Source organism: Miniopterus natalensis, chromosome 2 (genome assembly GCF_054644295.1).
Source record: "Miniopterus natalensis isolate mMinNat1 chromosome 2, mMinNat1.hap1, whole genome shotgun sequence".
In the NCBI taxonomy this organism is placed as follows: Eukaryota; Metazoa; Chordata; class Mammalia; order Chiroptera; family Miniopteridae; genus Miniopterus; species Miniopterus natalensis.
Genome location: NC_142082.1, coordinates 186,958,104 through 186,980,723, shown reverse-complemented (window position 1 = coordinate 186,980,723; position 22,620 = coordinate 186,958,104). Strand labels below are relative to the sequence as shown.

The window sequence follows — 22,620 nt, the reverse complement described above, 5'->3', positions numbered from 1 at the left end:
CACAGGGCTCTGCCATCTCCTTGAGCCAGTCCTGGCAGAATGAGTGGGCACAGGTGGGGTGGAGGTTTCTGTCCCTCCTGAAGCCCCCACTCAGTCTGTGCCCCTGGATGGAGCCCCCACTGGGGCCTGGTGGCAGCCGTGCTAGTCTCAGAGCTTCTTGTGTCAGCTTGTCTGGCCCTGACCACAGCCCAGGACACCCTGTCATTGTCCCCAGTCTACAGGACAGTTGAGACCAGAACACAGCAGAGGCAGGCAGAGGCAGTAAATCCATTTTTTCAGAAGGAACAAGCTGGAGGCCCTGGAGTGAGAAAGGTTCTGCATCGGCCCCAAACGCCACTCTTAGCAGCCTGCTCCTGGCTGTCTGGTCTGGAGGGGTGGCCTTCCCACTAAGGGCCTAGTCTCCAAGGGGGTCTGCAAGGGCACTAGTACCTTCCTTGTGACTGGCTGGCTCTCTGGCCTCTCCAAGAAAGGCCCTACCATCAGCTGCCCTCGCTCGGTCCTCTTGCAAGCCTAATCCTAACCTCTAACCCCTAACCCCTAACTCCACTGTCAGGAGACAGTGCCAGGCCTGGGGCCCCTCACTATAACCCAATGGGGGGATACTGAGGGGGGAGGAAGGGGTAGATGGGTCAAAAGCAGACGTCCTGTGTCCTGTGCCCCAGCAGAGCCCTGAGGGCAGAAAGGCCTGGATAAGCAGGGGCCACTGCGTGGGAGAGGGTGCTGTGCTTGGCTTATTCAGCGTCTTGCGGTTGGAGGGCCTGGGGTAGTGGCCTGGGTGCAGTGGGGCAGAGATGCAGCGGCTGCTCCAGGACAGGAAGGACACTTCACCCCCGAGCTTCCTGCACTCTATTTAAAGATTCCTTTAGTCTTGGCATAGTGGCCTTCCCATGTTTATGGTATTAAAATGTCCTGTGACCACACTGTGCGTTTTAACTTCCCTTTTTGATAAAAAATCGGCATCTCTGTCAGACACTGGTAATTTTGGGGTCCCCTGTGGTGGGGGCTGGGTGGGCATGGTATAGATGTGCTTCAGGGCTGAAAGGGTGAAAGTCTGGCCTGGCTGGTTGGGGTGGGAGGGCAGCTGAGATGCTGAAAGGAGTGACACCCTCCTATCCTAAATGCTTCATCTGGGGGTCAGGTCCCAGGGGTGGGGAGCATGGGAGGAGATGCCTGAGGGTGGGGAGGCCACAGAAGGAAGCAGACTGACTGCAAGGAGGGGACATCCCAGTGTGAGGGTGTGGGTTAGGTTTGGTGCTAATCTTCCCTGGGTCCCCAACAGCTGCTCACCACCCCCTGTCCCGTCCTGCAGACGGCCCAGGAGGGGCCGGCAGGAGCACACAGGGTCCCCACCTCTGGAATCCAGAAGGCCCCAGGCCATAAGTGGGGCAAGCTCAAGCACAGAGCTGGGAGCCCGGGAAAGGCTCTGGCTCACCACCCACCTCCAAGCACTGAAAGACCCGCTGGTGGGTCCTGGGTCCCGTCCCCAGGGGCCCCGCCTGGGGTGGGGGAGGGCAGCTGGGAGCCACAGATTAGTTTGTAAGGTGACCCCCAGGGCCTTTTTCCCTACGAGGTCGAGGGGTGCAGAGGCTCCTAGGACCGGGTTAGGGACCAGCAGCCTCCACCCCTGGAAAAGGCAGGGGTATGGCCGGCCTGTCCCCAGTCTAGGGCTCGGGGTGCTCGAGAGAACCGCGAGGGCACCGGGGTCCTCCCTCTGGCCGGGCGCGCTCCCTTAGTGCCGGGGCCGGGGCTCCCGTGGGACCCGCGCTCCCGGGGCGGTGGCCAGGCCGCGGGGCGCTCGCTGCCCGAGGAGAACCGGGCCAGGAAGGGCCGGCCCTGCCCCACGCCCGGACGCACGGGGCGCTAGGGGCGCGGGGGCGCAGCGCGGCCGCCCCTCCCCCCCGGGACCTCTCCCCGCCCCCCCCGCCCCCCTCCCTCCCCTCCCCTTCCCCCCGCCTCCCCCGCCTCCCCCTCCCTTCCCTCTCCCTTCCCTCTCCCCTCCCCCGCCCTCCTCCAGCCCCTCCCTCCCCCTCCCCTTCCCCCTCCCCTCCCTCCCCCTCCCCTCCCCTCCCCTCCTCCCCCTCCCCTCCCCTCCCCTCCTCCCCCTCCCCTCCCCTCCCCTCCTCCCCCTCCCCTCCCCTCCCCTCCTCCCCCTCCCCTCCCCTCCCCCTCCCCTCCCCTCCCCTCCCCTGCCGGGGGCGGGGCCGCGGCTCCCGCGCTCCGGCCCCTCCTCGGCCACACAAAGGCCCGTCTCCATGGCAGCGGCGCGGGCCGGAGCGCACCGCCGATCGCGGCCCGGGCGCCATCGAGTCTTGGCGGCGGACGTGCAGGTACTGAGATCGGGGTACAGGGCCCGCGGGCGACCGCGCTGGTCGGGGGGGGCGCTTCGCCATTAGCGCTGCTGCGCCCCGGCCTGCGGCGCGCGGGGCGAGGGGACCGGGCGGCCGCGCTCCGTGCAGGGCGCCTCGGGCCTTGGCCGCCGTCCGTGTGTCCAGCCGGCTGGGACGGGCCGCTCCCGACCCAGGGTCTCGGGGGCGGGAGGGGTCGCGGCGCGGGGGCGCGGGCCTGGCTCAGCCGAGGTCCCCAGCGGGGCTCCGCGGCCCCTCCCGCCGCCCGTCCCCGGGAGCCTCTCGCTCGGGCTCTGCTTCCCGAGCCTCTCCCCGCCCGTGCCCCCGTCTCTTCAGCCACTGAGGTTCGTGCCCAGGGCAGAGATCGCCCGAGTTGTGCCAGAGCTCCCGGGCCCACCCACCCAGCCATGGTTTTAGGGTGGCCAAGCCGGGCTTTTCCCACGGGGCTGGACCTGTCTTCAGGCCTTGGCCCCCCGTCCCCCACACACTTCCTGGGGCTCTGTGCCAGGAGGGTCTGGGCTAGGCCTGACCAGGCTGGAAGGCGGTGCGGGGGTCCTGAGTTGGGCCGGGGGCGGTCCAGCCTGGCATCTGGAAGTCCTGGTGGCCCTGGGCCTGGTTGGACAGTTCCTGTTGTGGTTTGTTGGTGTGGCGCTTGGGTGGACACCCAGGGGCCCAGGAAGTCTCGGAGCTGGGCAGGGGTGGGGGTGTGCTCAGCGCTTGGGCCCTCACCCTCTGGCCCTTCACCTCTATATGCTTCCTCCTTCAGGAAGCCGTCTCGGATAGGCCTTTCCCACCGCTCTGTGCTCAGGCTGCTTGGCCGACTTGAGGGGCCCCTGAGCTCAAGAGCCCCAGAGCTTCCTGCCATCTCACAGGCTTCTCTTCCCAGCAACTTGGAAAAGGAGTGAAGGGGTCCCTGTGTCCACCGTGGCTTGTGGTGGGGGTCAGGACTGGGTGGTGAGGCTGGGCCTCAAAGCTGGTGGAATGTTCTGGGGCTTGAGGGGCTCTCTAGGGAGCTCCCCTTTCATGTCTAACTTCAGCCTCTGGGCTCCACCCCCCCTCCCAGAGCTATGTCCTGTGGAGAGTGGGAGAGCTCCGCAGCCAAGAGGTGGGGGGGTTCTCAGCCCACCCCATGCTCTGATGTTACCCTAGCTTGGAGAGGAGAGCCATTGGAGGGCCTGAGAGGTGGACAGAGGGCGGGAGGGGCTTTGCCTTTTCTGCCCTGAGGGTCCCCAGGAGGGTAGGACCAGCAGGGGCTGGGCCCAGCCTGCTGGGTATTTTTGTGGTGTGACAGCTTTTTGGAATTCCCAGAGAAGACTGAGCAGGAGCAGGTGGGCTCAGCAGATCTAAGCCCCCCACCTCCTCCCACCATACCTAGTGGGGGCCCAGTCTGAGGGTGGCAGGAAGCCTGAGGTCTGGCCAGGAGTTCCTCACCCCAGGAGGGGAGGGAAGTTGCTGAGAAAAGCTGGGTTTGGAATTCGAGTCCCCCTCCCCCGCCGGCCGCCTGCCAAGAAGGAATTATTTTGGATTATCCAGCCATGTCCAGCCACCCAAGGGGGGAGGCTGCAGCCTGGAAGAGGGATCCACTTCCGGGGCTGTGGGTTGAGAGCCCCAGGAGGAAGAATCCATGGGCGAGTCTGGGCAGTTCCCCCATCCCCCCCCCCCAGGCTGTTCAGAGGCCGCTCAGACCGGTCGTCGGTCCTCGGGATGGGAGGGGTGGGAGGGGATGCGTCACCCTTGGTTGGAGAACGCCCAGGGTTGGCCCCAGCAGGCCCTGCCCCGCCAGCCTTGGGGAGTCTGTGGGGCAGGAGGAGCCCTGAGCCCTGTCCAAGGGGCTCAGCTGGAGGACCCCCTTCATCTCCAGAGGCCCTTGAGCCATGCATTTGGCCTTGAGCTAGGCTCAGGGACACACCTTGGGTGGGTTATTCACACCCTGTGCTTCCCAGAGATGACTGGGAGCAGGTATGGGTGTGACTGAGACTGCTTAGGGTGGGGCACTGGGATCTCCCGTGGGCTGAAGCTCAGGCCACCCACTACCCCCTGACTAACCCATTGAGGAGCAGCTGACCTGCACAGCCTCCCTCCAAGCCCCTCCGAAAGCCGAGTTCTCACCCTCCATGTATGGCCCCACTTGGATGTGGTGCCTATCAGCCCATCCCACAGGTGAGGGGCCCCACAGGTGAGGAGACTGAGGCCATTGATGGGTCTGGGTTCGTGCTGTGTGTGCCTGAAGCCATGTTCTCGGCAGCCCTTGTAGGGACCTCACTGAAGAGGAGAGCCAGCAGCTGGGGAAAGTACAGGAAGGCCAGGGGCCTGGCCCCAGCCCAGGCAAGTGGAGCAGAAGAGATGGGATTGGAAGGCACAGGGGTGGGCTGGCAGCCTGGGGAGGGTCCATATGCCATTGGCCCCTCTCCCCCCAGGAGCCATCCCATGGACCTAGGCCATTCTGAAGACATCATGGTATTCTGTTCCCTGCCCCATCCTGGGGCCCGGGCCAGGGTTGTGGGTGTGGTAGGTGGTGCCAAGGCCCTCTGCCACCAAGGCTGTCTCCTTGGGAGCAGGAAGTCCTTACTCATGTCCTGCCTCAGTTTTTCTTGCTGCAGCAACAGGTCCCTGGTCTTCTGGGTGGGGAATGAGCCTTTCTACCCTGTTGAGGAGCTGCCTTGGACTAGTGCCAGGAAAACTGGGTGCCAGTGATGGGGGAGGGGAGCTGTCCTAGGCCTGTTCCATCAAAAGGGGGGGCGTTCCCCCACCCTCAACTCCCTTGGTAAGGCAGAGGCAGATTCAGGGCCTGGGGGCAGGTACAGTAGGCTCCTCAAGTCACTGGTTGGTGTTGGGGGGCTGGGCCAAGTCCCTTTCCCTGAAGCTAATGACTATTTGTGTTTGGGGTGGGGCCTCCAGCTAAATGCCTTTGGCCTGGCCTGTCATTGGTGGGTGAGGGGCACAGGGGGCACTGGCACCTCCTCTTCCCTGTTCTCTCCAGTTCTTCCCCTCAGTGGTTTCACATCCCCTTGCTGGCTCCCGCTTCTGTCTGACCCAGGGCATGAGGCAAGAACCCATCCCTGTCTAGGTTCCCCCTACAGGTGCAGCTGCCCTCTGGCTCTCCCACACCTCTGCACACCACAGTGGTACCTGAAGGGCTCTGAGGCTCTTCCCCAGGGCCCACCCCAGGGCCCAACCAAATTCAGTCGTCTGCATTACTCTGCTCTGCTGTTCACCAGCCCAGGTGGCCAGGGATGGCGGCCACACTGCTCATGGGGACACCTGCAAGTCTGCCCTGCCCCACCCAGTGCAACCCCACCTCAATGTCTGTATAAAGGGAGAAGCCTGGGCTGGCCTGGACCTGGAGCTGGGGTTTCTGTTTCCCCACCTTGTCGCCCTCTCAGCCACTCTTTCCACACAGAGAGGGTCTTCACCCCACTTCCCCCCACATGACTACCACCCGCCTCAGTGCCTGGTATCCTGTGGCGCTGGGCTGGGACCAGGGGCAGCAGGGCCCAGCTCAGTGCCCACACCTCTCCTCATACCCTGGGGTTGTGTGACTTCTGAAATCTGGCAGTTCCCCATCTGGGTGCCAGATGAGTCCTGGCTTGGTGGGGGCAAGGGCCTTGGAGAGGGGACAGGGAGGGAGGCCTTTTGGGTGCAGCCTGGGTCCTGACCCCAACTCTGCCATCAGCCCTGCCCTGGGCATTTCACTTCTGGGTGTGGAGACCGGATTCCTGGGGTGCCCCCCCCCCCAGTGTGGTCCGCAGTTCCCACTTGGGCTCTGGGCTGAGAGGTGAGGTGGTGAGCTCAGATCTCTGGGCCGCAGCTGGGCTCCCTTCTCAGGAAGACAAGAAAGGAAAAGGGTTTCGTGTCAGCCTTACAGGAGGCACCTGTGTCAACATGGAAGCCAGGCAGGGGCGTCTGCGCCCCAGGCGGGGACAGTTCCGGCCACTGGTCCTGTGTAGGGCCTGGGCTCTCTAAGCTGGCTCTCGGCTCTGGTCTGAGGCCACTGAGCCAGCACACCACCTGTGCAGGGTGTGGGCTTCGGGTTGGATCGGGGCCTTGCTGGGGGACGCCATTGGCTTCCCTCCAGGCACCCTGCTTGGCTACTGAAGGCTGAGGCTGTTCCAGAGGCCACAGCAGGAGTGCTTTGGGCAGCTTGGGTAACAGTGGGAAGAGATGATTGGCTTGGTGCCCACTGGGGGCTGGTGCTGTCCTCACCTGGGTCTTTGAGTGCTGGGGGAGGGGTGCTGGGCAGAGGCTGGGAACAGCCCTGAGAGGCCAGGGAGGGTGGTTCTGTCTTGGGGTGCAAGGGGGCCTGTGGCGTGTGTGGTGCAGAGGCTGTGGGGTGACCTGGACAATGTGGAGGCCCAGCTATGGAGAAGTGAGGGTTTGAGATCCCGTTAGAGGTGGGGTTCTGGGCCTTTGTGAATTCTAGTTCCCCACCTCCACCCAAGGGTGTTTTCAGAATTGGGGGCCTTGCCCGGACAGGCATGGCTCAGTGGTTGAGCATCGACCTGAATCCAAGAGATTGAGGGTTCGATTCCCTGTCAGGGCACATGCCCAGGTTGCGGGCTCGATCCCAGGTCGGGGCGTGCAGGAGGCAGTCGATCAATGACTCTCTCATCATTGATATTTCTCTCTCTCTCTCCCTCTCTCTTCCTCTCTCTGAAATCAATAAAGATATATTTTTAAAAAAATAATTGGGGGCCTGCTTTGGAGGAGTACCAGGGCCCAGGACACTGCCGAGGGGAGGCTAGTGGCCTCTGCAGGGAAGGGGAACAGGGCCATTTTCAGTCCAGCCTGAGATTTGGCAGGAGTGAGGGTAGGGGTGGGGGCAGGGGTGGGGCCAGGCTGTGGGAGGAGGGCTCCAGCTTGGTCTCCTTGCTCCCTTCCAGCCTTGCAGAGGCTCCTCAGACTAGCCAGGGGACCCAACCCCAGCCTGATTTAGGGGGCTACCCTCGGGTACCTCAGGCCCTAGGAAAAGATGTCAGGATGGAGAATGGAAACCCAAGGAGAAGGAGGGGAAGGGGAAGGCCCACATAGGTCTGTCCCCCAGGCCCAGCTGTGCTTCCTGGGGATGGCCTCTGGCTCCATCCCTGTGTGTGGCAGCTCCTTGCTCAACTGAGTAACCCACTGATGTGGAAGGAAGTGGGCCTGATCCCAGGGAGCTGGGGCTCCTCCTGGGTGCATCCCAGGGAGGCCGGGGCATTTCCTCACTTGGAACTCCCAGTCTGACCTCCCAAAGCCCCTAGTGTTTGTTGTGTGTGTTCCTGCCCACTGTCCTACTGGCCTGGCCTCCAGACCCTGTCCAGCACCCCGAGCACTGTACACCTCACCAGGCCCCCAGCCTCATGTGGACAGGATATTTGCACTGTTTGTTCCCTGTGCTTTTCCCAATGTGGTCCCTCCCTCCCTCCAGGCCAGCTCTACATGGTCCCTCCATCCAGGCCAGCTCTAGGCCTGACCAGCTTTGCCAGGCCTCTCTGCCCCTCTGGGCATTCTGGGCTGACCCAGTGCTGGGACTGGACAGACTCTTCCCACCCACAGCCTCTCACAGCCCAAGTGTCCGGGTCTGGGGTACCTCTCTTGGGCTCTCTGTCCTGGGGTCCCTCTCGGTGGTGGTGGTAGGTAGGACCCCTGTTGACAGGGCCCCCATTGCCATCACAGACATGTGTGCCTGCCCATGTGTGGTCACATGGATATGAGTGGGGGCTGGCATGCCTGTTTGGCACAGTGCCCCAGGCTAATTGTGGGGTTCCGCTTGTGATGGAGGAGGCAGGGCTAGGGTGACCGCCGAGGCACTGACAGACTGACGGGGAGATTATAGGCCTCGCTTACTCCTCACTTGCTTTCGCCCTTACCCGTCAGCCCCTCACGCCCACCCCACTCCCCAACCCCACCTCTTACACAAGGCCCAGAAAGGGGGCTTTGGGTGGAGGTGGTCCTGGGTCAGCTGCAGCCACCCAAAGCCTGAGGCTGCCATGGCCAACAACATCCAGCCAGCTGTGGGAGGTGAGCCTGCAAAAGAGATGAGTGTGGGCAGCTCAGAGGTGGGGTGGGTGCTGGTAGGCAGGGAGTCAGACCCCAGTGCTTGTCATTGAGCCCTGAATATCCACAGGACTGCCCCCCGCCTCTCCTTGCTTGGATGTGGGGTAGGGCGCTCAGCTGGGCACCCAGGAGCCCCTTCTGCGGTTGGGTAGCTGTCTGGACTGCTTCTTCCCCATGGTGGCCAGAGGGCACCCTCCAGTGCCTGCCCCGCCCAGCCCAAATCTGGCCCCTTCTACCTCTCACCCCTCTTCCTGTCCCTCTCAATCTGACAACGGCCAATCACTGGTGAGGTTATCTCTGGAGAGTGTCCACACCTGCCTGAGTCCCAGCCCCTTCTTTTCTGTATATTCTTCAAGTGCGGACTGAGGTTGCTGTGTGCCAGGGCGGCTTGAGCTGCTGGGGGCCCCACAGGGGCTCCTGGACACTGGAGGCTGGGGACTCGTTTCCATGTGCAGCACACAGCACCTTTAGTGGCACCCAGGAAGTTCTCAGGAGCTTTGGGCTGAGCAGATGGCACAGGTCACCAGGCCCCAGTCTGGGTGTCCCCCATAAGCATGGGGAAGTCAATGGAGGACACTGAGCTGAAAAATGTTCTGATGGGATCGGGGGGCATCCGCAGGAGGCTGGAGTGGGGAGACCAAGGAGGGGGCCCACACAGTTTCCAACTGGAACACAGTGGTGGCTGGGACTCCCAAGGGGCAGTTAGGGGAGGGGTGGATCTCTAGGGGGCATGGCATCAGAACCTGTTGAATCCGCCCTGTCCTGAGGAGGAGAGGGCTGTGGGCCCGGCTCAGGTGGTTATTTGAGTAACAGAATAATTTACTGACACTGTTCTCAGGTTTTTCTAAGCCACATTGACACTGTTAGGCAGTGATGGAGCAATGGAGACAGGAAAGTGGCCTGATGACCAGCAGCATGGGGTCCCAGGCTGGGCCTGCACCCACAATTACACGGCTGCCGTCGTTATGGAGGGAGGGGCAGGGGCTTTGCCAAGGAGCTCTTGAGACACCTGAGGACAGGAGCTAGATGCTGATATCCTGGTGACAGTGACTTCAGGCCCCAGAGGGGCTGAGAGGGGCCTGGATACACTCCAGGAAGCGGCCTCGGCATCGGAAGCTGGAGAGGTGGCCCAGGCTGAACTGGGGATGGGATCCCGGATCTCTGGGCACGCTCCCCTTGGCCTTGGGTCTTGGGCCTGTGACCCCCTCACTGCCATCCACCTGGAGTGACTTCATACTGGGACCCAGAGCCCAGACTGCAGGGGAGACTGACTAGCCCTCTCCAGCTCAGGCCGGGGTTGGACAACCTGGCCCAGGGTCCAGGCTGCCGGAGGGAGGAACCGGCCCCAGAAGCCAAGGCCGTGGGAGGGGGTGGTGACACCCTATACCTGGGAGGGGTCCTGTGGGAGGCTCTGGTGGCGCTGACGCAAGACTCGGCCACCACGTCAGAGTGTCCCCAGGGCCCCGCCCAGCCCCACCCGGCTCCCAGGTGGTTGCGCGGGAGACCTTGGCCTTCCTGCGGGGTGAGTCTGGGCGCGCAGGCCCTGCCCGGCTCCCGGGTCCGGCGGGCGGCTGCTGGGGCTGAAGTGCCGGATTGGCCGGCAGCGGAGGGGGGCCGACCCTGGGGCCGACCCTGGGGCCGGGGACGGAGCCAAGAGGCCTAAGGCAGGTAATGGCTGGAGGGGAGCCTGGCAGTGCCCGGCTGCAGGTGCGCGCTCCGCGGGGACGGTGCCCGGTGCCCACGTGGCCGCCGCCGTCGTAACTGGCGGCCCGGCGCGGCCCGGGGCGCGGGGGGGCTCGCGTGGGGCCCGCGTGCTCCCCTCCGAGTGTGCGGCTGCGGCGGGGGCCGCGCCCCACGGTGGCTCCCCGGGGAGTCTGGTGGCGCCGGCGCCCGCAGCGCCCTGCCCGGCCCTGGGCCTGCCCGGAGGGACGCGCAGCACCCGCCGCGCCGCCCCGGGTGAGCCGTTTGGGGTGGGGAGCGGCTCCCGGCGCCGAACTTTGACCCCGCCCGGCAGACACCCCCTCGCACCCCTCCCTCGCGCGCGTCTGGAAAACGGCCGAGGCCCGGGGTGCGGGCCGCCGGCTGCCGCGCGGTTTTGTCTCCTCCGATTTGTTCGGCGCTCCCGGCTAATTGCCGATTTGCATTTTCGTCGCCCGAGCGGAGCGCGGAGGCCCCGGGCCCGGGCTGCCAGCTGCCGGCGGGGGAGGGGCGGCCCCCCTGCGGCGCGCCCGGCGGCTGGGGGCGCGCCAGCCCCTCGCCCTGCGAGCCCCTCGGCCAGGCCTGGCCCCAGCCTCGCTGTCGGGCTGGCTCGCTCAGCCCCGCCCCCCCACTTTGGGGTCCCCGGTGCCCTCCACAGTGTTAGGCCCCCCACGTGCCTAGGGTCTGGGCTGCAGCTGTCCTCACCTGGGCCTGTCCCTACCTGGCCGAGCCTTCACCCGCCTGCTCATGCCCGAGTCCCCATCAGGTGCCTTTGCTGGACCTCTGCTCTCTGGCCTGCTGCTTTCCAGCGTTTCGCTTTTAATCGTAAGAAATTGCTCCATCTGTGTTTGCCTGAAATAGTGGGAAGAACCCCCGACTGTGGCCCACACCTCAGAGCCCTCCTGCAGGTGGGACGGAGACCCGGGGAAGGGCCGCATGCAGCCCCCAGCCCTGGGTCTGGTCCGGAGTGAGGAGGACTCTGCCCTTCCTCCTTAGGCACCCCCTGTTTACCTTTGCCTGTTGGGGTGGGGGCGGATCCCACCTGTACAAGGGGCCTGGCAGCTGCTGGTTAGAGGAAGTTGGACCCTGGGGAGGGTGCCCCAGGGACCCGATTGGCAAGCGGCTTCCCAGCAGTCTGTGTGTGGAGGAGAGGCCTTGACTCCCTGGGCAGTCCCTGTCCCTCTAGTGCTCTGGCTGGGAGAGGAGACACTACTGTGTGTGTGAGGTTTGGGGACCAGCTGTAGGGGATACATGTGCTTTTGGCTCCCTCCACTGGGCATTACCCCCTGCCTGGTTCATTGGGCTCAGACCCACAACTGTCCACCCTGCCAGATCTTGTGTTTACACCTTGCTCACGGAGGGTCCATCTGTGAAGGTTATAGACCATAGAGGATAAGTGCTGATCTGCAGGGCCAGGCAGGATGAGTGTCTCAGGGCTCTGAGGGATGGATAGGAGTTTTCTAGGGGAGGTACAGAGACATGGTGACATCCTGAGTACCTCCTTCACTGCAGGCACAGCCATAAGGATTTCCACACACTGCATGGCAGCTCACTGGGGTCCACGGTGTTACTACCCCCATGTTATATGTGGGGAAACTGAGGCACAGTGTAGCTTCCTAAATAGCCCATGAACCCAGGTAGAAAATGACAGAGCTGGGGTTTGAACCCAATAGACTGGCTCCAGAGTTCTGCTCTTTGAGGCCCCTCTGTGCAGCTGCAGCAGGTATGTATGTGGCTGGGTATTAAGGGGCCAGCTGTGGCCTCAGGGGCTAGTGGGCACTCATGAGAGCAGTCTTCTGAGGATACTGAGAGTGACCCTTCTGAGAGCTGGACACAGAGGCTAGCTATTGGAGGTGGGCTGGAGAAGGTGAGAGAAGCTGGGGGCCAGGACTGGGTGACTGAGAGCAGAGGCACCCTTAAATTAGGAAAGGCCCTGGTTTCATTCTGTAGGAAGTGTTGGGAGGAGAAATCCATGGGCTGCTTCTGGGAGGGTCTGAAATGGGGGCTCAGCCTGGTCAGGACCCTGGTAGGGGTGGTTGTGGGGGATGGACTGGTGGGCATGTGGGGCCCCTGGTAGGGGTGGTTGTGGGGGATGGACTGGTGGGCACGTGGGGGCTCAGGAAGATGTCCTTTGGAAGAAGCCAGCCTCCCTTGGCCTTGCCTGCAGCAGACACACCACAGGGGCATGGGCTTGTGGGGGGCTGAGGTCTTGGGAGCAGGCATGGGGCACAGGGAGGCGGAGGCCGGCATGACTGACCCTTTGAGGCGGCAGGTGTGCATCCCCTGTGCCATGTGTGTGCTGTGGACCCGAGTGTAGCCTGCACCTGCACCTGCACCTGCACCTGTACCTGCAGCAGCTTTGAGGCTGGGCTGGTCCTAGCTTTCTCATGAGGCTACCTGTCCTGACACCCTGTGGTTTGGCCCCTGAGGGCCTTTGCTCCTTTCACAAAGGCTCCCTTGAGTAGGACACCTCTAGGGCCCCCACTCCTGTGGTCCCTCCTTCCAGGTTAACCCTTTCCTGCTCAGCCAGGGGCTGAGAACACCGAAGGGAAATGCTGCTGTCCCTGGGCACAAGTGCCTGCCCCCTGCCCGCCTTGCCCCTCTGGTCCCCCTTGGACTGCCATAGGTCCAGCCCTGGGTCCTGCTCTCCAGAATGTGCATGGAGGGTGACCATGGAGGACTTGTTGGAGGCACCATGCTAGGTGCAGTGGCTGAGCCTGGATGTGGGGGGCTGGGATAGGCCAGGAGACATTGGGGAGGGGGAGTCCTGAGGGCCTGGAAGGTGGAATTGCTGAGGCTGAGTGGAGCTGGAGGGGATGGGGGAGTGCAATCATTATTACTGTGTACCTCTTTAGTCAAGTAATCCGTGAATATATTCTTTTTTTTTTAAATTCTCACCTGAGGATATGTTTTTATTGACTTTTAGAGGGAGGGAGGGAAACATTGGTTGATTGCCCCCTGTATGCCCCGACTGGGCATCCAACCTGTGACCTTTTGGTGCATGGGACAACGCTCCAACCAACTGAGCCACCCCGCCAGGGCAGAATATATTATAAAAATTTTCACAAAGTGGCAAATGAAGTTACTCGCTGTCCCAGTCCCCGCCTCCCTGCCCCATGGCTTCACCACTGTTTTCAATTTGGTGGAAGGCTTCTAGACCAACCGGCTCAGCAATTAAAGCCTTGTGTGCCCACATAGACACCGGTGGAGATACCTAGAATCCTGAGCCACAGCCACCCACCTGCGTCGGTTCTGTGGTTGGATGCCGGGTGGTTGCCAGATTTTCACTATAATAAACCATGCTGAGAAGTATCCTTGGACAGGTCCTCCCTGTGGGTACACTTGGGTGTTTATCCGAGAGGATACAATAGCAAGCATTGCCCAGTGCTACAGTGTAACAAGCTCTCCTGAGGCTTTTCCTGAATGAATCCTTTAATCCTTAAAACCCCTGGGGGAGCTCACTATGACTGTCTCCATTTCACAGATGGGGAAATGAGGCACAGAGAAGTTAAATAATTTGCTCGAGGTCACACAGCTAGTAAGTAGAATTGCAGGGGTCATGGGTATGCACATTTAAAAAAAAATTATTTATTTTAATCTTCATCTGAGGATATTTTTCTTTTTTCTTTTTTAAAGAAAGGAAGGGAGAGAGAAAGGGAGGGAAAGAGAAACATTGATTGCCTCCCGGTACACACCCAGACCGGGGATCGAAACCGCCACCGAGGCATGTGCCCTGACGGGTAATGGAACCTGCAGCCTCTCAGTGTACAGGACGAAGCTCCAACCAACTGCGCCACCCGCCAGGGCACAGTTTTTATTTTAATCACAGTGATACATGTACCTAGTTTTGAAAGGCGGACAGTGCTGATAGCCTTGTCATGATCCCAAGCGGTTCCTTCCCCTTTTTTCTTCTGCCTTTTTTGAGCAGAGGAGAGAGGGGAGTGTCGGGCTTGTATTCTGGAAGGACCAAGTGGGTGTGTGTGCACCCCAGTGGGGTGCTGGGCTAAGGGCATGGAGGAGGTAGAGGAGGTGGGGGTCTCCTGCTCCAGGGTGGCAGAGGCCAATGGGGTCCCCTAGACTGCTCCCCACCCCCAGACATGGAGCAGAAGAGACAGGTGGAAGCAGGCCAGGCTTGTGGTGAGACCACTGTCTCTCCTTTGCTTCCTAGAGGATTTTGATGCCAGCCGGGAGCAGAGACTGAGCTGGACCACTGGAGCCTCGGTGAGTGGGGGCTGAGCCCCACTTGGGGAAGGCAGTGGGGGCTACAGCGGAGCAGGGAGGCTGGGGGTGCTTTGCCCTGTGGTGAGGCGCTGGTCGTGCTGGGGCCTGTGTGTACATGCCTGCTCAAACTCAACTGCCTTTCCCGTGGGGGCTGCTGCCAGGTCCCCACTTCCCTGAGCCAGGTTTTTCTTGGGGGTGGGGATTTGCAGTGAGACTGGGCAGTGTCTTGGGCACTGGAGCCCTGGGTTTGGGCTTGGTGGGAAGGGGCGCCTGCCTGACGCTTTCCGGGCCAGCAGCAGGCTGGAGTTTGTGTAACTTCTTGGAAGTGCACCTCCGGACCTCAGCCAGCAAGGCCATCTGATGCCCCTGAGGAAATCCCCACTGACTGCTTCCCGGTAAGCAAGGGTCTGTGCCACCTTCAAAATAGGAAGCGCCCATTCCAGGAACTCCCGAGGCAGGAAGCTTGGCCAGGCAGGTCACCTGAGGCTTTGTTTGTTCAGGAAGTGAAGGGGAGCTGCTGCTTGTGGAGCATGACACCCCAGTCCCTCCTGCCAGCCTGACCGGCCTGGGCTCAGCGGAGGGGGTGGGGGGTGGAGCCGCTGAGCCTCACTCTGCCTTCCTGCCTGGAACCCAGAAGGGATCTGGGCCAGGGAGCCCGGGTTTGGCCCTGGCCTGCTCTCCCAGGGTGGGCTGGGCAGTGACTTTGGTGTCTGAGCCAGCAACTTGACCGCTTACAAGGTATTCATTGAGCACTTAGGCTTAGCCAGCCTGGGGGCCCTGCGGTAGAGGACCAGGCTGGGCTCCCACCCTAGCTGAGCCCTAGGGGACTCAGTCAAGTGGACATTAACCAGAGAAAGCCCACAGCATCCTTTTCATGCGCTGTGACCGAAAAGACCTGAGCTAGCATGGTTGAGGGAGTGCCAAGGTCAGAGCTGAGAGCTGTTTCAGAAGGGGGGGGGGGTGCCCCAGGCATTTACCCACTTGGTTGGCTCTGGGTTCAGATCCTGACGGGGGCTTCAGACCAACAGAAGGGCCCGGGCTTGGGTTTATCCGGACTGCTCCGGGTGGCCTGGGTTTCAGCCACTCTGGCTCCGCCCCTGCCCCGCCCCTGGCCTGAGTTCCCTCCCAGGCTGGGTTACATTCCATTCATTCCCGGCCCAGCCAGCAGCCAAGCAGGCAGGGACTGAGGCACTCGGGTGAGTGGGGCCTGGCTGGGCAGGGAGGGCCAGCCTAGTCTTAAGGCCAAGGGGCTGGGATGGCACACAGAGTGGACTTTGGACTGGGGGGGGGGGAGGCAGGGCCTTGTGCTCCCTCCTGCCCAGGCCCTTTCCTTCCCTGCAGGGCCCACGGGAGTGGCTACCAGCTGGTGCCCCAGGGTCCAGGGCCACTCCTGGTGTGCCCACTTCTGCGCAGAGTTGGAGCCATGGGCATCCCTGCTCCAAGTCTAGGCGTCTCCCCAGCTGCACCCTCTCTCCTGGACAGGCAGCCAAGCCCAGAGAGCAGTCTGGGGTGGTAGGGACCCCCCCCCAGGACTGGCCATCCTGCTACAGTCCCGAGGGGCTTGTGAAATCTTCCTGACTCTGATCAAAGCCAGCATGTTCTCCCCACCTGGGCTCCTCCCCTAACGGCCCTCCTTTGGCCCCCTTTCACCTCTCCCTGCTCTGTCCCCTCCTGGACACTCTCCCGCTAGCCTGGGTGCATCTCCTCTCCCAGTGGCTGGGCAAGAACTGAGCTCTCCAGTGCACAGTGGGGGTTCTGTGCAGAGGCAGGAGCTGCCCAGCTGAGGGGGCTTCCTAGTGGTCTGAGCAAAGAAGGAAGCTGGCTTCATGTGAGCATCGCAGGGTCCGCGAGAAAGAGCCAGCCCGTCCCAGTACACACAGCTTTGCCCAAAGCCAGTGCCCCAGAGAAGCCTCTCCCCTGACCATGGAGCAGAGCAGACCCCTTCCTGGAGGAGATGGGTGCAGGACGGCGGGCAAGGGGGAGGAGAAAAGTCATTTCTCAAGGGAATAAGCGAGCATTCAGGGAGGTGATGTCTGAGGTGGCCGCAAAGGGTGCCCTGGCTGCTCTGGAGGTACAGGGTGGGCCGTGCTGGGAGCCTGAGAGACCGGGGCCCGGGGCCCTCATGACCATCTGTGGGGGTCTAGCCCCACTCAGGCGTGTGGTGTGGGCAGGGCTGCCCTAGATGTCCGGCCTGGCACAGGTGCCCTCGGGGAAGATTATAGCCAGTCCAGGGAGGGGGCTCATGCACACATCAGGAGAGGGTAGCCTGTGGGGGTGGCAGTGGGTTCTGACCAGGACAGAGTGGGGTCCCAAGGGTGAGGGGGCATGGGACTACCCCAAGGTGGGAGAGGCCTGGAGGCAGGATGGCCCTGCCTGAGTTGGGGAGAGAACCATTTATGTTTTTGGGCCACTTGAGGGGCCTGGGACCCATCCTCTAATTTGGACACCCTTAGCCCAGCTGCGGCCTCAGCAGTTCATCCCACATGCACACGGACACATGTGTGGACCTGAGTACACTCAGGGACGTGAGCACATGTGGGCGCCTGCACACACAGGCAACCTGCCCCAGCCCTGCAGGTGGCGGCCCCGCCACAGACCCTGGGGTCTCCCGCCTCAGACCTGGTAGATTTGGGCAGCGCCCCGTGGACTCTTGCTGGCTCCTCTGCTGGTTCTCCAGGGGGAGGGTGTCTGGAGGCGGTCAGGCAGGCAGGGCCAGGCTGCAGGTCGAACAGCTCTGGTGGGCCCATAAAACAGCGTGAGCCCAGCTTCCTTTTAACTACAGTTTTGGTTTCCTCTGTGTTTCCTGTGAGATTGCACTGTGTGCTGAGAGTCAGGTGTGGGACAGGTGTGTGGTTCACCTGTTTTCATGTCCAGGGCTGTTGGTCAGCCTGGCCCTCTGATAGGGCTTATGCTCTAGGGACAGTGCCCCTCAGATCACCTAGAGCTCTTGGGGTCACAGGGCACGGGGTGGGCACACGCTTGAGTGCCTAGGAGACGTCTGGAGGAGGTGCTCTGTTTCCTTTGGAGGTGGGCCTGCAGGTCCTTTGAGAACCTGGAGGTGGAGGCCCAGGTGGAGTCCTCTGGGGCAGCCACGCCCATGCCTGTAGCATGCCACTGTGGTGACCAGGCCCTGGCCATAGGTTAGACTACCAAATGAACACCTCCTGAAGAGCTGAGCAATGGTCTCCTTGGAGATGAGAGTGGGTGTGCCTGGCCTCACAGGGCAAGGTAGGGCAGGGGCAGGGCACCCAGAGCACACTGGGTAGCCGTGCCCCTCCCTGGACTGTGGTGTGGTCCTTTCAGGTAGGGTCCAGAATGGAGGGGGTCTGGATTGACCTTTGATGGAGGGGGCTTCCTGTGTATGGGTGGATATTCTAGGCTGGGGCCGCCCTGACCCTCCCCTCTTCTCACAGGGTGCCGGGGGTGATGGCACTGCAGCTCTGGGCCCTGACCCTCCTGGGCCTGGTGGGCACAAGTGCAGGCCTGCGGCCCCGGAAGCTAGACTTCTTCCACAGCAAGACTGAGCTGAACCACCTGGTCGTGGATGAGGCGTCTGGCATGGTGTACCTGGGCGCAGTGAACGCGCTCTACCAGCTGAGCGCCGACCTGCAGCTGGAGCAGCAGGTGTCCACGGGCCCAGCCCTGGACCACAAGAAGTGCACACCGCCCATCGAGATCAGCCAGTGCCACGAGGCAGTGCTGACCAACAATGTCAACCAGCTGCTGCTGCTGGACCCGCCGGGGAAGCGCCTCGTCGAGTGTGGCAGCCTCTTTAAGGGCATCTGTGCCCTGCGTGCCCTCAGCAACATCTCCACGCGCCTTTACTACGAGGACAGCAGCGGGGAGCGGTCCTTCGTGGCCAGCAATGATGAGAGCGTGGCCACAGTGGGGCTGGTGAGCGCCACCCAGCCCGGCGGCGAGCGTATGCTGTTCGTGGGCAAAGGCAACGGGCCATATGACAACGGCGTCATCGTGAGCACCCGCCTGCTGGACCGGGTCGAGGGCAGGGAGGCCTTCGAGGCCTGCACGGACCATGCCACCTACAAGGCCGGGTACCTCTCCACCAACACACAGGAGTTCGTGGCTGCCTTCGAGGACAGCCTCTACGTCTTCTTCGTCTTCAACCAGCAGGACAAGCTCCCACCCCAGAACCGCACGCTGCTGGGTCGGATGTGCAAGCATGACCCCTTCTATTACTCCTACCTGGAGATGGATCTGCGGTGCCTGGACCCTGAGGACCCTCAGACCCCCCCCTTTAGCACCTGCTTAGCCGCCTTCATGGCCACATCTGACGCCGGCAAGGTGCTCTACGCGGTCTTCACCAGGGACGACCGGAAAGGCGGGGGGCCCCGTGCAGGCCTCTGCCTCTTCCCGCTGGACCAGATCCACGAGAAAATGCAGAACATCCGCAGTACTTGCTACATGGGCACCTGGACCGGCGACCCCGATAACTTCTACAAGCCCTTCCATGGCGAGATCCAGTGTGGCGGCCACGGTGTGGTACGTGGCCTCAGCAGGTTCCCCCACGGGCTTGGACCATGCGCGTCCGCGTGGGCCTTGCGGGTTGCTGCTGCTTGCTGGCGTGTCCTCGCCTGCTTGTGAGGACCCCGTGAGAGTGTGCATGTGTGTGGTGTCTCTGGCAGGGCCGGCAGGTGTGCCGCCACATGTGGGGTGGGGCCTTCGGGGCCAGGCCTGTGCTCCATACAGCAATGAGCACACAGGCAGGGTCCCTGCCTGCATGGCTCTTGTTCTTGGGGACGTGTGTGGGGGTTACAGCGCTGGGAGCCCTAGCAGGGAGGGGCCTCCTTGGCAGGCCGGGGGTGTCTGTGCCCACTTTTGACAACCTGGTCCACAGGGTGCTGGCGAGAGCTTTCTGTGTGGCTCGGAGCACCTGCCCTACCCCCTGGGCAGCCGGGACGGACTCAGAGCCACGGCTGTGCTGCAGCGTGGAGGCCTGAACCTGACGGCCGTGACCGTGACCACCGAGAACAATCACACCATCGCCTTCCTGGGCACCTCAGATGGCCAGGTCCTCAAGGTGAAGCCTCAGGCAGGGGCAGGGCAGGGCAGGAGGGCGTCTCCACAAGAACACCCCTCTCACACACCTGCCTTCGTCCCCAAGGTGTACCTGGCTCCCAACGGCAGCTCTGTGGAGTATGGTTCCATCCTCGTGGAGATCAACAAGAGGGTCAAGCGGGACCTGGTGCTGTCTGCAGATGGGGCCAGTGTGTACGCCATGACCCAGGACAAGGTAGGCCTGGGGTGGGGCCTCGCGCCCGGGCACTGTGACAGGCCTAGAGGGGTGCAGACAAGGACCAGGAGGGCAACCCTCTCCTTGTGTCCCTGGCAGCATCTCCATCCCGGTCTCTAGCACCTCCCCCATCTCGGCAGCTCTGCTCCTGTCTGTCCTGTGTGTCTGGTCCCGTTTCAGATCCATCCTGATGGGAGGGACAGGGCAGTGCTCTGAGTGGGCTTCCCCCAAGGGTGGACAGGGCAGCAAGGGACCCTGTGCAGCCTCTGTGAGCTTGGACAGTGGGGGCACAGGATGGACCCCCTGACTTATCAGGGGGTGAGTGTAGGAGCCCCTCATGCTGGCCTCGAGCACTGGAGCATCCAAGGGCCTCTCCCAGGGAGTGGGGTCAGAGGGCCTGGACTGGCATAGGGGAGGCAGAACCCCGGACACCATGGTTCCTGGGACCTTGTACCTGGGCAGGTATAGCCACAGGGCCAGGGCCATAGGGAGCCCCATGTGCCGCGGCTGCCTGGAGCCTTTGTTGCATGCCTTGAATTGGCATCTGAGGCTAGTAAGGCTCAGATACAGGTGGGGTCAAGCTGGTGGCCCCAGGAAACTCTGGGGCCCGAGCAGGGTGGTCCTTGTGTCTGTTGGCCTGTCCCCCCTGGTGGCCGCAGTCCTGCTCACCTCCCTGCTGCCCCCAGGCATTCCGGCTTCCCGTGCAGGAGTGTCCGACCTACCTAAACTGCACCCAGTGCCTCGGCTCCCGGGACCCCTACTGCGGCTGGTGCATCGTCAAGGGCCGGTGAGCGCCTGGGGCCTGGGTGTCTCGGCTCACCCTGGGGGTCCTGGGGCTGACAAGTGCCAGGGCTGAGGCTGCCCCCCATCTCTGCAGATGCACCAGGAGGGCCGAGTGCCCACGAGCCGAGGAGAGCGGACACTGGCTGTGGAGCCTCGAGGAGTCCTGCGTGACCATCACAGGGGCCGAACCACAGAACATGAGCCGGCGGGCCCAGGGGGAGGTGCGTAGCCCGGAAGGACGGACGCAGGGCCGAGCAGGAGACCCTCACAGCCTGTCGTTCCCGGCCCCTGTGACAGGGTGGGCTCCCGTGTATCCAGGGCAGAGCCGTCCCAGGATGGTGGGGGTGATGGAGTCAAGTTCTAGGGTCCAGGGGGCCAGTCTGCACACAAGTGGGGGCCCAATGGAGAGGGAATCACACAACAGGTGCTCTGGTTCCGGGGGGCGGTTCTCCTCATTGACAGCCCAGCACGGGTCCCCCGCCCCTCAAGGCTGGGCAGAGGGGTCCGGTGTGAGCTGTGTGGCCTCCCCCAGGTACAGCTGACCATCAGTCCCCTCCCGGCCCTGGGCGAGGAGGACGAGCTGCTGTGCCTCTTCGGCGACTCCCCGGCACACCCGGCCCGCGTGGAGGGCGACATCGTCGTCTGCAACTCCCCGAGCAGCATTCCCAGCACGCCATCTGGCCAGGGTGAGGCCCCGCCCTCCCTCCTCCACACCGTGGGGTCCCTTGCCCTACCCGGAGCCCCTCCTATGACCCAGTCCCAGGGGTGTGGGCTGAAAGGAGGGGACAGATGGCACCTGCCAGGGTGGAGCATGGCCGAGGCCCACGGGTGGCTGGGGTTCTGGGCGCCCAGAGCCATGCAGGCTGTGCACCGTCAGCACCCGCCCCACCCCATGGCCGTGAGCGAGCGAGAGGGACTCCTGAGCCCTTCCATGTGCTGCTTTGTGACATCTCAGCACCACCTGGGTGCCAGGCCCTGGGTTCAGGCCCTGGGTTCTGGTGTCTGTGCAGAACCCCACAGCCCCCCCGCCCCATCCAGCTTGTGACTGGTGGAGCTGTCCCCAGTGGCCGGGCTCTGAAAGTGGGCCGGGGCAGGTGCCAAGCCTTTGTCCCCTGAGTGTTCAGGGCCAGTGGAGGGCAGCTCGCTGGTGCAGGCGGGACCACATAGTGACGTGCAGGGACCTGGCAGGCGCTCTGCCCCAGACACCAAGGAACCCTGTGGGGACAGAGAGCCTGGCGGCACAGAGCCCTGGGGGCTGACACCCGAGCCGAGATCTGATGGCGGGTGGCAGGCCTGCTGAGCCTGAGTGCACATCAGGGGGCGCCCCTGCCGGGCCCTACCCAAGCTAGGGCTCTCAGGTTCAGGCTCGGAGCCTGTGCTTGACGGTCTGCTGGGAGCCGTGATGGGGCAAGGACGTGGGGCTGGCAGAGTCCTGGTGTCAGGCCTTCCTGTCCCCCGCCTCTGCCACGCCAGCGATGCCCTGTGCCCTGAGGCCCCCACCTGACATCATCCCCGTCTGCCATCTGCAGACCACGTGGCCGTGGAGATCCAGCTCAAATTCAGACACAGCGATGTCTTCCTCGTGTCCCACCAGTACCCCTTCTACGACTGCCGGGAGGCCATGAGGCTGGAGAAGAACCTGCCGTGAGTGTCACGCCTGCCCGGCCCCCGGCCCCTCCCGCCCTGCCCCTGCATGCCCCTGTCCCCACATGCCTCGCCACCCTCTCCTCCAGGTGCATCTCCTGTGCCAGCAACCGCTGGACCTGCCAGTGGGACCTGCGCTACCACGAGTGCCGGGAGGCCTCGCCCAACCCCGAGGATGGCATTGTCCCCGCCCACATGGTGAGGGGCTGTTGGGGGCCCCAAGGGGGTGTGGCTGCTCGGCCACAGCCAGGCGGCACCTGACCGGCCTTACTCTGCAGGAGGACAGCTGCCCCCAGTTCCTGAACCCCAGCCCGCTAGTCATCCCCATGAACTACGAGACGGACGTGACCTTCCAGGGCGAGAATCTGGACACAGTGAAGGTGAGGGCTTATGAAGGGCTGCCCTGGGGACTGGGCAGACTAGTGCAGAGAGGCCTGGTGGCTGGCAGTGTCCATGGGGCTTGTCCAGAGCCACCCTGCAGACTGCAAGTTGGAGTGCCTGGGCCTCCTGCAGGCCTCTTGGGCACAGGGCTCAGTACAGGAGATCGTGAGGCTCAATAAACACAGTGTTGGGGACAGAAGGAGACAAAGGTGGGGTGTGTGTGAGGGGCTTTCTGACAGGCCTTGACAGCTGGGGCAGAGAAAA

At 63.0% G+C, this 22,620-nt stretch overlaps 1 protein-coding gene across 2 annotated transcripts in view; it reads left to right on the top strand.

The window, feature by feature from the left end:
- The first annotated feature begins 2,227 nt into the window (after positions 1 to 2,227).
- PLXNB2 (plexin B2) overlaps positions 2,228 to 22,620 on the top strand; it is a 30,208-nt gene continuing 9,815 nt past the window's right edge. Inside the window, exons 1-11 of one of the 2 annotated variants that reach the window (XM_087815001.1) lie at positions 2,228 to 2,327; positions 14,247 to 14,297; positions 17,711 to 18,797; positions 19,153 to 19,335; positions 19,420 to 19,548; positions 20,235 to 20,335; positions 20,426 to 20,552; positions 20,864 to 21,017; positions 21,861 to 21,975; positions 22,065 to 22,173; positions 22,254 to 22,355. In XM_087815001.1, coding sequence (XP_087671127.1) covers positions 17,724 to 18,797; positions 19,153 to 19,335; positions 19,420 to 19,548; positions 20,235 to 20,335; positions 20,426 to 20,552; positions 20,864 to 21,017; positions 21,861 to 21,975; positions 22,065 to 22,173; positions 22,254 to 22,355 — 2,094 coding nt within the window. In that variant the 5' untranslated portion in view covers positions 2,228 to 2,327; positions 14,247 to 14,297; positions 17,711 to 17,723. The remainder of the gene's footprint in view (positions 2,328 to 14,246; positions 14,298 to 17,710; positions 18,798 to 19,152; positions 19,336 to 19,419; positions 19,549 to 20,234; positions 20,336 to 20,425; positions 20,553 to 20,863; positions 21,018 to 21,860; positions 21,976 to 22,064; positions 22,174 to 22,253; positions 22,356 to 22,620) is intronic. The other variant, XM_087815002.1, reaches the window with a different exon arrangement.